The 15,196-nt window shown below is 42.7% G+C and overlaps 2 protein-coding genes across 6 annotated transcripts in view; one reads left to right on the forward strand and one right to left on the reverse strand.

Moving 5' to 3' along the window:
- Positions 1–4,005: 4,005 nt before the first annotated feature.
- Positions 4,006–11,645, reverse strand: LOC121469600 (uncharacterized). The gene is made up of 3 exons (XM_041714870.2): positions 11,566–11,645; positions 8,710–11,113; positions 4,006–4,657 (listed from the first exon to the last, which is right to left on the reverse strand). The coding sequence occupies exons 1-2, from the start codon at positions 11,643–11,645 to the stop codon at positions 9,310–9,312; spliced, it is 1,884 nt and encodes a 627-aa protein (XP_041570804.2). The 3' UTR covers positions 4,006–4,657; positions 8,710–9,309.
- The window catches only part of ZDHHC14 (zDHHC palmitoyltransferase 14), a 94,356-nt gene continuing 89,612 nt past the window's right edge, over positions 10,453–15,196 (forward strand). Inside the window, exons 1-2 of one of the 5 annotated variants that reach the window (XM_012572574.5) lie at positions 10,453–10,588; positions 11,526–12,058. In XM_012572574.5, the coding sequence (XP_012428028.1) occupies positions 11,808–12,058 (251 nt within the window). In that variant the 5' untranslated portion in view covers positions 10,453–10,588; positions 11,526–11,807. Of the gene's footprint in view, positions 10,589–10,781; positions 12,059–15,196 lie in introns of those variants that run through there. The other 4 variants (XM_002198436.7, XM_012572575.5, XM_002198442.7 and 1 more) reach the window with 4 other exon arrangements.

Genomic DNA, 15,196 nt, shown 5'->3' on the forward strand with positions numbered 1-15,196 from the left:
ATAAAAACAGCGTGGGATGGATTTTGCACTAAAATAAGCACTGTGAGTGTGAAGAAAGCCAGCCCAGCTAGGGTTCTCCTAGTGGAACCAGTCCGCTAGGAAAGCCCTAGCTTTGACCTGCGTGCCAAAAGCTACTCTGCGCCAGATGGCTCGGGTGAAGAGAATCACAAAAAAAAAGGGAAGTTAAATTGAGTTCTCAAAATCCCTGTGAGCTGTCCCTTCATGCCACCAGTAATTTGCTCATTTCTCTGCGGAACAAATCTTTCTAATTGCTGTTATCTTCAGAAATTATATTAAATAAAAAGTAAGATTTTAAGGTGATCCTTCTGAGTATAGTGTCCTTAAAAATGCAGTTTCTCTCACGGGCAGTGAATGCCAGGCTTTTCCCCTGCTGATGTCCTCTGTCCCTAGTCTTCAGCTCTGAAGTAGCCACCTGAAGATTCAGCCATCAACTTTACCAAGTATTCACCATCTCTGAGGCATCAAGGGCTGATGCTGTTTGCATGAAGGACTCTCAGTCCTCTTGGAAGAAGACTTCATTCTTCTATATGAAACCCCACTTAATACATTTTTGCATATAAATATTTATGTTTGTATCTCAGTGTTAAATTTTTATCCTGTTTTATTCCCTCTGGTATTCTGTACCTACACTCCTCTTAATCAAATAAAACATACCAATTCAGAATGCCTCCAAGACTAATCTTTGCATATTATTTATTGCAAGAATAATTTTCTTTAGAATTCTGAATAGTTTTCCTGGATTTGCTGGTTACAGTCTTATTGGTTTAAAATGTGATTATACTCCAGACTGCCATTTGTTCATCAGAATTAATTTAGATGAATGCTAATAGATTAGCACTAGAGTTAGATTAAACTAAGTCTACAAAAAATCAGATTTATAAACTCATTCTCCTATTATGGTGTAAAAAGCATATGTTTTAAATTATTTGCAATTTTTCTTAGGGCCTTGGCCAAAACATTCTCTTGACCATGTGAATAATCCCCTAGCTTTTCTTATAAGAATTTATTGAATTTTTTAAAGAAAATTATTGGTTAAAATAATTTATATTAAAATTAATAATTTGTTATTAATTAATAATAAATCTTACAGGAAAAAAATATAAATCGGTCCAGTGACACCCACATGGACATAATTGAAGAAGTCAAACTTCTGAGAACACTTAAAAGTGAGCCATTATGTTGATTTCAATATGGAATATGCATTTCTTAAGTGAAAATCAGATTTACATCAGAAGATGTTGTACTAGTAGCAGAAGTAATTGCTAAAACTCTGCTTCCATAAACACATGCCTAGTCAGGCACACACTTCTGAGCAAAGTCCATCCATTGAAGTGTTCACAGAAATGTCAGAGTGATCACTATAGTAAATACATGAACAAAAATAGAAGAAAAAATGTTTTTATGCCTCTGACCACATTTGTGTATGATCAGTATCACATTTCGGTTAATTGTCAGACTTCCTTTCTCTACTGCAGTGTTGTCAGCCATATGATTCATGAGTCATATCTAGTCTTTTGTATACAGAGCTCATTGAATATTCAGATTCTACAGAGTATAAATTACCACGTAACTGAACTAATTTTTTTTATCGTGTTTGGTGAGGGGGAAGGGAAGGAACTCAGGCTTTCCAAATTTGAAATGAATTCAGTCATTGCAGTGCTGCACCCCTGAGCAGCAGTCGTGGCTTATTCTTCTGAAAAAAATAGCTCTGAGAGGTGTAAAATGACCTGTTCTTCCTTATTCTTTTTACTCATTGTTTTATGTTAGGAAAGTGGGAAAATGGAGTTGGTATGAAACCCAAGACCAACATTGTTATTTGCTGAGATAAAGTATATGCAGTGAGGGAAGGCAGGTCTTGAATAGACACAAAACCAAATGGAAGGCAGAGAAGGGAAAGAAAACAAAGGCTCAAGAGAAAAGTAATGATATAATACTAAATCTTCATTAATGATGCTGAATGTGACAATGGAAAGATTTTCACAAGCAGTTAGCTCCATTTTGAGATGGCCTAGATAAGGCCAATGATGCAGGTAGCCCCACTCTGAGATTCACAGAAGTCTCTAATTGCCTGATTCCTCCAGGAAAACTTCTGTGTATTTTATGTTAATCTGTATAAGCACATATCAAAGATGTGTTCCACTGACAGCAATGGATGAGTCTTCTGTAAATGCTTTAAATGTGTAGTCCAAAACAGTGAAACAGCCCACAACTATATTATGAAGAAGGCTTTTCTCAAAATGAGTGTCATGCTCCCACATAAGCTGGATGGAGTCACTTTGTTGCACTCCACAGCAAAGCATAAGTTCCTGCTTTCCAAAAGTATTGTGAGTGAGTGTTTACTGAGGCAGCAGAGTGTCGGAATCTGAGGTATTGATGATTCTGAGATTGTAGAAAGTCTCTGTCTTTCTGCCCCATTGCCAAAGAAGAAGCCATAATTCGTCTGTGCTGTTTTCAAGGTTGTTTATTCTTGCTTATCTCCAACATGTTCTGCTGCCCTGCCGCAGGTCTGTCCTGCAGGGCAGCGTGCGGGGCTCTGCCCCCAGTGGGATGTTACAAACATTATATACCAGAAACTACGTGTGCTATATTTACAATAATGTGCCAATATCTGTCACCTACGTTGAACATTGTGTCCCCAGCCTAAACCAATAGAAAAATGCCAACACTACAGTGAAATGTGGAGGGCATGAAGAAGGAGAAAAATGACAAGGTACACCCAATTTCCTCCATCTTGTCCCCTTTGAACCCCTAATCTAGAAACCTAAAATTTTACTTTTGCACCCGTGCCACACTTAATTATTACTCATATCAAACACTCAGAGCTTGTAATTCATCCTGTAAGATTGAAAACTCTTTTCCATGGACAGAGATCACAGACAGTGTCTCTCAGGGCTCTGTACAGGGGGGTTCCTGACCCCTGCCAGGGTCCCAGGCCTTCCAGGGCAGCCAGAGGGAAGCCCTGGATTCCCACAGCAGAGAAGAGAAGGAAGAGGCACAAGGAAATATACACAGAAGGGGGGCAAAAAGGTTGTATATGAGCTAAACCAGAGCATATTTGCAATTGTTGTTTTGTCAGCCAGAAATACAGTTCCTTCTATAGCCTCAAGCAGGAAACAGGAGGGAAAAAGAAAAGCTGTAAAAGGTGTATTTTTTTAAACAGGAGATACTAGTTAAAGAACAGTATCAAAACATTTTTACTATGTTAATTGGTTAATTAAAGTAATTGTAGTTGACAGCATCCCTTTAATTGCATGACCCTTTGTAAGTGCGTTCTTTGTTTTGTTTCCTATGGGAATTGCTTTAAGTGTCAGTTGGAGTTCTCACAGAGAGTAAGTTAAAACTTGCTCAGCTGAATGGAAAATAGGGAAGAGGTTTCAGGTTAAACTATATTTTTCTGGTGTTTCTAGGAAATCAATGAAAGAAAGACAAATTGATGCCAACACTTTTTAAAGTACTTGGTTGTGAAGTATTGCCACCCCTGGCAAGTCATGATGAGCTGGCTTATCTAACAGCCCATCACTACTGGAAGCAAGGTCCTGCTCTCCCTTACTTTTCTGTCTTTAAGCTAAATGGTAGTTTGAATGAATAGTATCTCATGTCCTCATGTTTTGCCAGCTCTTGCATCCTATGGAATGCCTCCATGAGTACATCTGGTTGAGCCTGAAGTTCAGCAGCAGCCTAGACCAATCCAGCTGCTGCCTACAGTCCTAGTCTCTGCGCCTTTATATACATTCAAGTTTATAGAATAGATATTTTTTAAAGAGGAAAGGTCTTTTCTCTTTCACTTCCCTTTCCCTGGGCATTCTGTTCCTGCCCCTCCCTTGTTGCAGTCCTTTGTCATGCTTTGTCATGTCCTTTGCCAAGTCATTTCAGCACATTAAAGCAGCAGAAAATTAACTTCCTGAAAAAAGGAAAAAAAGTGAATAGTTGTAATAGTTGTTGTTGGGGTGTTTTTTGGTTTTTTTTTTTTTGTTTGTTTGTTTGTTTGGGTTTTTTTGGTTTTTTGCTTGTTTGTTTGGTTGGTTTTGTTGTTTTTTGGTTTTTTTTTTTTTTTTAATTCTGCTGATATTCTTGTACCAAGTCAGCTCTGCAAAACATCCGGTAAACTGTGGTGAGTCTGCAAGGGAGAGGATGGGAGGATCTGAGGAGAGGACAGAGCAACAGCCACCGTGGGTTCAGGCGCAAGGAAACGTGGAGCAAGAGAGGCTTTCCTCGCTTGGTGCTGGTGAGCTGCGAGCTTTGCTCAGCACTTGCTCATCTTTTGTCACTTCACTTTTGGTCATCTTGTGGCAGCCAGCTGGCCCCTGGTCAGTCTGTGGGCAGGCTCTCCTTAGCCACAGTGCGTGGTGCTGGCGTCACATGCGGAGCATCGTGCACATCGTGGGGCACAGAGGGGTGCCTGTGATGGGAAGAGGAAATCCAGCTTGCTTCATCCACCGCCCACACTGACGCTTGTCTTTACATTAATTGTGCAGAATGCAAAGAATGAGACCTGGTTCAACAGTAGGGAGTTGAAAACGGCCAGAAAACACCCAGAAACTGAAAAGCAGGTGTGTGGTAAAGAGTACAGATAGGTGTGACCCATCATAATTTATTTATTTCTCAGAAGTGCTACATTCATTTCCCATACATATTCCTAAAAAACAAAAAAATATATATATTTTAAAGAGGAAGCCCACTGGGGAAAAAAAAAAAAAAACAACTGGCTTGACGAAGTAGGATTAGGATATTGGAAATTTCTGTACAGTACCAACTTCATTAATGATGCTGTTCTGTATCTACAAGGCACTTCACAGGGAAGCAAAGCAACAAAGAAATTCACAACAATGTAATTCACTCCACTCTTTGTACAGTGTACTCTACTAACACATGATGGAAGACTAAGGAAAATTATTTCCTGGCTCTAGTGAGGGAACTTTTGATGTGACTGGTAACACTGGAAAATGTGGGGGTTTTCCTCATGTAACTGTACTTTCCTGGCCCTTTCTTTTGGCTGGCTCATGTTCTGTATCAGTGTCGCAGAATGAAATATATTTTTTTCCCCTTCAGTCAGTTTAGAGGAAGACAAAATGTTCAATAGACTTAAAATACCACACTGACAATTTCATGCAATGCTCATCTTTATTTTTTCAGTTGAAATTGTAAGATTTTGAGACAGTCTGCCTTCATCTTTGGAAACAGTCATTGATCAGGGAAGCATGGCCAATTCCAAAAATTTCTGGATTTTAATTGCATTTTAAGGAGAAAATGAAAAAGCTCTCTTACCTCATCTTGCCTTCTAAACTTATGCACCGCAGAGAAGTAATATATGTTACACTTTGTTAGAAGGCTGTACAATAAATGACAGTCATCTTGGTCTTTCAAAAGCAAGACTTAAGAGACACTTAGCAGCTTTTGGACCTACAAATCCCTATTTTTAAAATTCTTTAGAGAGATTCTGATGTGCATCCTCACTCTCTATTCCTGCCAGCTCCTATGAAATGTAATATTTCTAGTTTGCACAAAACATTTTGCAAGGAAATTAAGTATTTTCACAAAATGAATAGTTGGTAAGACTCTAAAATGATGGCAGGGAGAGGTAACTTCTGAAAAACAGCAAAGAAAAGGGAGAGAAATATTTGGTCAGAAAAACAGGTATATTGTAGAAAACTCTTAGGATTATTTGCTCTTAACATTGTAAACCGGCATGTACTGTAGCATTCAGCAAGTATAGAATGTGAAAGACACTGACAGTGTCTTGCATGGCAATGGTATTATTGCTACTTTGTTTGATTTTTTTCATTTATTTTTCAAAATTAATTGTGAAAGGTGTCTAAAATGTGCCTAGAAAACATGTCCACAGCAATGCCTAAATTACTTTCTACCTGTAAGAATAGCAGGACTTTCAGTTAAATATTTGACACTTGAAGTATTTTAGATATTTGTTGATATAAGCCTCCTTTTTTGATTGGAAGCAAAAAGCAATTTGGCAGTGTTGGATATATGGTGTACAGAGACCTTATGTCCAAAATGCTGCAGTTTGCTAGTTTGTGTTTATTCTATCACTTCAATACTTTTCCTGATACTGCTTCCAACACATTCAAGCAGATTCTGCCATGAAGCATGGTAACAGATATTCTATATATCTAAGGTGACATGTCATCAGAGCAAATTAGCTTCCCTGTTGTTTCAAGACTTGCCCTTGTGACACCTCCACACTGTAGACAGGGTAAGAGACAGGAATTTGCAGCAGCAACAGCTTTTTCATTAGTATTTGCCTAACAGAAAGATAGTCTTGGTTTCTTTTAAGCTCAGTAACATTGCTGCATCATATTCATCTTTTGCATGAGATCAACCAGAGTCACAGCTAAGAAATCAGAAGAGTACATACTGCAACACATGGACCTACAAAGTTTTTTTTGGAAGGAGAATATTTGTCCTACGTACAGTAAGATTTCAACTATTTAGTGCCTCAAACCAATTTTCATTAATGTGAATAAACAATAAATACTTTGAGGGATAATGTTGAATCATGTGAAATATTACTGTATTTAGTGCTTTTTGTAGGGGAGTTTTCAAATTGTATTGAAAAAAATCTTCAAAGAGGTATTGATGCAAAATATGATGAACACTTTAAATTCCAATGCAATACTAGTACTGAGACTAAATTTTTAGGGACTAAAATAGGCTATAGTGAAAAGTACAATGTGTAGGACTGGATGATCCTGGTAGAATCAAAATAGATTTACTATTGAAAATAAAAGTGTGCTTGTTCTCCGAGTTTGACTTTTAGAAATATTCTTCCCAGCACTCCTCAAATTCCTCTATGTATTTCTCTCAGTTAATATGCCTGAGGTTCACTTCTCAACTACAATGCCTTAAAACCCAGGGAAAGACTGTGGCATGAGACAGCAGCTTGAATGAGGTGCTGGTATTGTTTACAAGTGTTTCACTTTTGAAGAGTGTTTCTGAAATTAGCCTGAGTGCTACCTGTGAAGATAAGCCAACAATGACATTTTTCCAAAAACCATTAGCTCTATTTGTGAAAGTTTAAAATATTCCATAATCTCAGGGGAGAACAGTGCCATTTGACATGATGCAGTCATCAATATTGTCAAAGCACTGAAGACAGAGCTCCAGTAATATGCTAACAGAAACCTGATGAAGACTAAAAATGCTTGTCAGTGAACCAAAAAAAATCTGTCAGCAGCCTTCTGAATACACACAGGTGCTGTATTCATTAAGAAAGAAAGGTTATTAGCTGTTTATAAAGAGCATTTCAAAGAATAAGAAATGCTGTGATATCTAAGTTATGAGATTGCAGGCAAACTGTTGATAACAGGAACTACAAGAGGAGGAAGAGATGGGAAGGAATAACGTAGCAGCATGTATTATATGTGTGGGAAAAGGATGCCAATGCATTTTCATGAGAGATGATATCAGAAACTATTTTTACTTCCTGCTGCCAAAGGACTACTTCTTTACACCTTGCAGAGGGAGACACCCTCCCATATTTTTCCCATGTGTCATTAACATTGCCAAAATTATTTCTGTGTATCAATAAAATGGACTGTAGAATCACCAGGAGAGTGTCTACCAGGCTGTTCCGTGTAATTTGGTTATCAAAGTAATTCATTTCCTTCAAGGAAGGGGAAGTTATCTGTTGCTGGTATGGATATGTTCCACATATACCAGTATGTTCCACAGTCCCTTTGTTATCAGGCACTGTTTACGGATAAAGAATTAGCTTATTGCATTAAAGGGATAAATATTCCATTTCAAAATTCAAAATCAAATTATGAAAACAGAAAACACATTGCCTGAGAAATCAGCTGTATCCTTATGTGTTTTTGCTGTCTCTCCTAGGACAACATTCAGCCCTGAGAGATGCAGGTGATTGTAATCAACGTTTTTTTTCTCAACTTTTTAAAAAAGTTTGCTCAGTTAGCTTTTGGTTTTTCTGAACTGTATTAATTCCTATTGCATATCCCAAACTAGTCTGTTCTCTATAGCTTACACAGCTCTGCTAGTAAATTGCAAAACTGTAAAAGATGAATCAAAATGAATCTTTGTTAGCACTGCTTTATGCCTGCTTACCCATTGAAGACCATAAAATTACAGAATAATTTAGTTTGGAAAAGACCTTTATGATCATTGAGTCCAGCTGTAAACCTGGCACTGCCAAATCCACCATGTCCCAAAGCACCACATCTACAATCTTTTAAATAAGTCCAGGCGTGGTGATTCCATCACTTCCCTGGGCAGCCTGTTCCAATGCTTCACTATACTCCTAATGTAGAATTTTTTCCCAATATCCAGTCTAAACCTTCCCTGGCACAACTTAAGGCCATTTCCTTTTGTCCTGTCGCTTGTTACTTAGGAGAAGAGACCAACCCCACCTGGCTACAACCTCCTTTCAGGTAGCTATAGAGAGCACTGAACTCTTCCCCTTTTCTCCAGGCTAAACAACCCCTGCTCCTTCAATTGCTCATCATAAGGTGCCCCAGACCTGTCACCAGCTTCATAGCTCTTCTTAGGATGCATATGGAGAACATACTAGGCAGAAACAACAGCAAGTAGCTTTGAGAGTGGTTCTGCCAGGGAAGCTTCCCTGGGCTTTCTGCAGGCACCGCTGCCACCAGTGCCCATGTGAGAAGGGCTTGCTGCAGGATGGCATTTATAGGAAAGCTTTCCCTTTGTGGCTCATACCTTCTGGCATGTGCAGTACTTTCTGGGATGTGAAGTCAGGAGACAGTGAGGGTCTGTACAAACATGTCAGTGTTGGTGGACAAATCTTGTACTTCCAGCAGTGTGCACACGTGGAAAAGAAGACCAATGGCCATCCTGGCCTACATCAGGAATGGTGTGGCCAGCAGGACAGGGAGGTCATTTTTCCCCTGTACTTGGCAGTGGTGAGGAAGCACCTTGAGTACTGTGTCCGGTTCTGGGCCCCTCACTTTAGGAAGGATGCTGAGATCAGGAGCGTGTCTGGAGAGGGGCAACAAGGCTGTTTGAAGGTTTGGAACACAAGTCCTAGGAGAAGTGGCTGAGGGAGCTAGAGTTGTTTAGCCTGGAAAACAGGAGGCTCAAGGAAAAACCTTATCACTCCCTACAAAAACCCAAAAGGAGGTTCTAGCCAGATGGAGGTTGGTCTCTTCTCTCAGGCAACCGGCAATAGGACATGAGGACACAGTCTTAAACTGCCCCAAGAGAAGTTCAGGTTGGAAGAAGTTCTTCACAAGAAGGGTGACTGAACATTGGAATGCACTGCCCACAGAGGTGGTGTAGTCACCATGTCTGGAATTGTTTTTAAGATAAGACTGTGTGGCGCTTAGTGCCATAGTCCAGTTGACAAGATGGTGTTCCTTCATACACTGGGCATGCTGATCTCAAAGGCCTTTTCCAACCTAGCTGGCTCCGTGATTCCAGCAGCAGATGGAGCGTGTGGATGCCGCCAGTAGAGCAGTGAAGCACTGGCACGCACGAGGAGCGGGGACAGCCGCACGCTGGCCCCGCACCGCTGCACCGAGCACTTGGGCGGGGGGCAGAAGCGACCACCCAGCACCGGGTGACCCGGAACGCGGGGGGGCGGCGCGGCTCCCGACGGGACGGATTAGGGGCTCCAGCGCCGGCCTTCCGGCCTGGCTGAGAGACAAACTCGGACGCAATCCTCCGCGGCGGGGGAGGGCACGGGGCTGCCCAGGGAAAAGCGGGGCCGTGCACGGGGCACGGATGCAGTGCAGGCTGGGCAGAGTCTCCGCCCGCCGAGAACCGCCGGGACAGCGCAGCGCAGCTCAGCTCAGTTCGGCCTGGCCCTGCCCCGCCCCGCCGGGACGGCTCGGAGGGCATGCTGGGACTTGTAGTCCCGCGCGACGCCGTCCCGCCTCCGGCAGCAAAACTACAACTGAGCGAAACTACAACTCCCGGCGGGCGGAGGGGCGTGTCTCGGGCGCCGTGTCCGAGCCCGCACGGGGCGGGGGCCGCTGCCGCTAGGTCGGGCCGCGCGGGCGGGGCTTCTCCGTGTCCACCGTTCGCTGGCGGGACTCGCCCGCTTCGGCCCGGTAGCGGCAGCGGGGCGGGACGCGGCTGCCGCCCGGGGCTAACAGCACACACCGCTCGCGGCTCAGCGGAGCGTGGGTCGGGGGCGGCTCGGCTGAGCGGGAGGCGGCGGCGGTGGCAGTGGGAGCGGGGCTCCAGGGCGGACACCGCTGCCCGGCTCGCCGCCCTGCGCTTCCAGCCCGGCCGGCGGGGAGGCTGCCTGCGGGGAGGTGGCGATGGAGAAGAGTTAGTGCAGTCACCGCGCTCCGGTGGCCGGGGAGAGGGCCGGGCCGGGCCGGTTGGCGCGAGGGACGTGCTGCCCTGTGGCTGAGTGACCGGCCGGCTGGGAGCGGCGGAGGGTGCGCGCCCCTGTGGTCCCGTCCCCCGCCGGCTCCTCCCGCGGGCGGGCGGGCGGCCGGCGCTGCGGTGGTTACCGCCTCCCCCTGAAAATGAAGAGGTGGTGGCAGCTGCTGCTTCGGGGTCTGGCTGCCGGGGGCAAACCTGGATAGAAGCTCGCAAAGAAGGGTGAAGAGAAAGTCGCCGCTCTCTGGTTGGCGAAGGGGGAAGCCGGGCGTTTTTCTCACCTTGCTGCGGGGCCGGAGCACAGCGAAGCCGGGGACGCCGGCGGGGAGCCGCTCCTGCGCGCCGGGGGAGGGGGCGGGATGCGGGGGGGGCCCCGGCACCGCCGCGGGCCGTGGGCGAGAGCCTGCGGCGGGGCGGGGTGCGAGCGGCCGCGGCGGCGCTGAGCCGGGCGGCGAGGATGGTGCGGGGAGGGAGAAGTCCTGGCAGAGATCTAGCGGCGGAGAAGCTTCCCCGTCCCCTGCCTCCCAACCTCCCTCCCGCGGGGCCGAGGCGCTGGGGAGCATGAGGCGGCGGCGGGGACCTGTTGTGTAGGGGGACGCGCGGGCAGGGAGGATGAGGAGGACCCGCTCCCGAAGCGCTGGTGTCTGTCGGCGACCGGCCGTGCCCCGGGCTGCCACGGGCTCGGGAGAATCCCTTCCTGTGGAGTGGTGACAGGGGAGCCCTGCGCCCCTCGGTCTGCGCGGAGCGGCGGCCGCTTCCCGCTGGACTGCGGCTTCAGGAAGAGGAGAGCTTCAAGTGTTCTTCGGAAGCTGGAGTTGCAGCCTGGTTCCTTTCTTGCCTTTTTTTTTTTCTTATTTTTCTTTTTTTTTTTTCCTCCCCTCCCCCTTAATGATTTGTTTCGCGTGTCTCTCGAGGGAACGTCTTAGGAATGGTCATTTTTAGCAGTGGAATCTGCTGCGCAAAGGAGGATTATAACAAATCTCTATGAATGATAGACTCGATTGCTAAACCTTGCCTTGACCAACCTTCTGACCCTCGGAGAAAACTCTCAGGGTGTGCGTGGGAAGGAAAAAACCTTCCCATTTGAAAATAAACTTGATTTAAAAAGACTTGATTTTTTTTTTTTAAACCTAATTGATTTATAATTACTTTTTTTTTTTCTTTTTGTCCTGTTTTGTGATAAGTTGTTTTTAAAAGGATTGTCCTACGTGGCTGTTTTGTAACTGTTGGAGGAAGGAAGGATCCCTCTCAAGCGTTTCTGATGTGACAGCTTTGATTTCTGAAGAGTTAAGTGGTGTTTGCATGATACACCTATTGCTAGTCCAGTAGCAGACTTTTCATCATTTTATTTGCCTTTTTTATTAACTGGGGCTGGTGGAGAGGGCTCCCTTGGTCAGAAGAGTATTTGCACATATATATTTGTATATATTTTTGGTGGGGTTCCCCCCACATTTTACTCTTTCTTGATGACTCCTGGAGGTGGTAGTGGGCCCATGAAAGACTGTGAATACAGTCAGATCAGCACACACAGCTCTTCGTCTCCCATGGAGTCTCCCCATAAGAAAAAGAAATCAGTTCCCAAGAGAAAATGGGAGGTTTTTCCTGGAAGAAACAAATTCTTCTGCAATGGGAGGATCATGATGGCTCGACAGACTGGAGTCTTCTACCTGACTCTTGTTCTCATCTTGGTCACCAGTGGACTCTTCTTTGCATTTGAGTAAGTGACTTTAAGTCTTCATATATTCCTTCTCCTCCTCTAGTTTCTGGCTAAAAGCAAAATTAATGTTTTTATTTAGGAGAGGATGCTGACTGAATTCCATCGATACTGATTTATATAATTGAAAATACCATCTGATAAGATGCTGAGGGGTGCACAGTACAGTTTGGGTTATCATACTCTGTGGAAAACGAATGAGAACTGAAGTTGCTTTTATACCACAGGTTTCCAGCTCTTAGTGGCGTTGAAAGAGGTGTGTAAAACAGCAGGTTTGGGATGACCAGGAAATGATGAGGCTCCTCATGTGTCAATTACTCTGAGAATCAAAACTGGCACATGCAAAAATACTGACCCTTTGTCACAGAACTGAATGCAAGAAAAGCAGTTCTTCATTAGTTTAGTAATTTGGCATGATTTTTTTTCTCTTGACATAATTTTAATAGCTTGTAGATGAGACTTTGAAGTGAAGACAAATAAAAAAGCTGTACAATTTTGTATGTACCTAGCTTTCCACCACTAGGTAACAGCATTACTTTCTCTTTGTGATAACTTGTATGAGAGTTTCGTCTTAGTTTAAGCTGCATTTGTTTTGGAGGTTTCGACTGTATTTTTTTTTTTAAGTAAGCTTCTGGTGTCCTTCTAGGGCTCTTTTTCTCAGTAGCTCTGGAGTCCTTTTCAACTGTATAAAGTGAACACACAGTGACAGCAAATCAAATATACTGATTTTTGCTCTTATGTTGTAGTAGTTAAATTAACTACACATGGCAGTAAAGAATTAGGCACTTGATGTGAGCAATATTGTGTAACTTTTATTTACTTTTATTTAGGAACCAAGTACAAAGAAGTTCACACTGCTAAAACACTTCTTATAAGCATAATTGAGTTATCTTAAAGGGTTAGTGCTCCTTTACCTGCTTTCAATTATTGTGGTTTGACTTTTGGTAGTAAAATATCTTCAAATTACATTTTTTCTGCAATAAGAACTATTATTTATAACTAAGCTTCAATGCTGCCTCCAGCAATTGTTTTGCTAAGCAGTACAGTTGAAAACCAAAGGTCATTCATTATTTGGTGTCTTCAAGCAAGAAGATTAGGACATTAACAAACCCTAAATTGTACCTGTTAAATGCAGATCATCTTAACAATAGTGGTGGCAGTAAAGAAGGTAAAAATGCTCAGCAGGTAATGAGTGGCTAAATATATGTGTGAGCTCAGTTGGATTGTCTTTAGTGGGCTCCAGGTAACTTTAGAGGGGTTTATTAAATGTAAATCTTCTGCAGACATTATGAAGTGGCTTGAGTATCATTTGAGTAGTTGAAATAACACAGGCAATGATGGTATCCACACTGCAAGTGTGTTTACTTTCCTGGTTTTAAACGGGTATTAAAGGTGTAACCTCTAATAGTATGCCAGTATTGCATTAGGACTGGGTGCTACTCTGTTCTGTTTGCCATGATTAAGCTTTTGGAAAGCTTTTCTAGGTGGGATGAAACTTCTGTTTGTGTGCAGTCTCATCACCTTCAGCACAGCCTCTGAAGCTGGACTTCCTGCAAATACCAGAATGTAAATGTAGGATTGAAAGCATAATGTTTTATAATCAGGATTGTACAACTGATTTATTAAGCCACCATTTGCTCTTTATTTATATGTTTTAACTCTGATCTTTCAGAGAGAAATTTTCTTTGCAGCTGCATGATTTAGAACTTAAAGCAGGATTAGCTGCTATCTGTTCATCACCTTCTGATTTCATCACTACTGTGAGCTACATGCTCTACCAGAGTTGAATTCTGCAATTTCCATTGCATATTTGAGAGTACTTGCAGTGTGATTGACAAGACTTTTAGTCAAGGATTTTCATATATAGTTGGTGCTTACCCTTACTGGCAGTCTTAAAGCAGGGAGAAATCTTCGGCTTCTTATAATGGAACTGTATAAATTATATGTGTGTGTACTGGTCTTGAGTCATTTTGTATCACTTGCCCGCGTAAGGAAAATCATAGTAGAGGGTGATCATTTTTATAATGATAAGGTAGATTTTGGTCTTTAGAAAGCACTTGCATTGAAAAATTATTACTCATCCTCTGAAGGCTAATTAAAACCCAAATCTAAAGGCTGTGGAATGGTGTTCAGCATGTCTGCAATGGTTAAACTGCAGAGGATTGTTAATGTTAAAAAAAGAGGGGAGTCTCTTGTTGAAAAGTGTTATTTTTAAGTGGTTTCTACTTGTGTCTGTTCCTAGGATTGTGAAGTTACTATTTATTGATCAGCGATAACATCCTGAGTGTTAAGTGTCACTGCCATTATTAGCTGATTTTATGATGGCATTCCTCATTAACCAGCTATTTATTGAATATGACACAAATGTCTTTCAATCCTTTGTGTACCTGTGGAGCAAAGTGGTTTTAAATGAACATGTGCCATGTGTGTCTGAAACGTAAGGTCAAACTGCAATTGAAGAGGAAAGTACCCTGTATGTTCTTGGAAATGTTTGCTCTTTTTTTTGCTACAGTGGAAATAAATTATTTTGTTCCCTTTGGTTTTGAAATCTTGAAAATGTGTACTCGTGGTTCAAGTCATTCCCCGGTTACAGGCTGGGAAGGGAGGAAGTAGGAAAGATTACTTTGACAGCTAATTCCTTGGAAAGCATCATGCTAACATAAACAGTTGTCTTTTATACTTTGGCTTCGTTTGTTCCTTCAGTGTGATTTCCCTCCCTTCTATTTTACTCTTGACATCCATGCATCCAGGTGTGTATCTCATGTGCTTTGGAATACTCTTCAGGGAAGAAATACATTTCTCAGAGTCAGCAAATCCTATGTGTCCAAAAGCAAAGGTGTGTCATGCATCTTGACCTGTATACCTTTTGACATTGAGTCATGACTTTGTAATCTTTGTTTCTTTCTATTTATGCTTTTGTGCTTTTTTTTCTCCAGCTCCTGCTTTCAGCTGGTTTTATTCCTTTCTCTCTGTTAACCTTTATCTCTCATATACTCGAAGTGCATCACCACTTCTTCCTTTTATCATTTCACTGTTCTTTTTCATTTTCAAAGAGATAAGCCAGAATTTGCTTGAAAGAGAAACAAGAAACCATGTGTTTTCAAGCAGCTAAAATATTTATAAGTCCTGCTTCCCTCCCTT

Source organism: Taeniopygia guttata, chromosome 3 (genome assembly GCF_048771995.1).
Source record: "Taeniopygia guttata chromosome 3, bTaeGut7.mat, whole genome shotgun sequence".
In the NCBI taxonomy this organism is placed as follows: domain Eukaryota; kingdom Metazoa; phylum Chordata; class Aves; order Passeriformes; family Estrildidae; genus Taeniopygia; species Taeniopygia guttata.

What these genes read in the sequence shown, in the direction of transcription:
- LOC121469600 (XM_041714870.2), bottom strand. Translation starts at nt 11,645, where the DNA reads ATGCAAACACCACTTAACTCTTCAGAAATCAAAGCTGTCACATCAGAA. An exon ending in GATCCTTCCTTCCTCCAACA is followed by an intron (nt 11,114 to 11,565) that starts GTTACAAAACAG and finishes CTCTTCCTGAAG; the next exon opens with CCGCAGTCCAGCGGGAAGCG.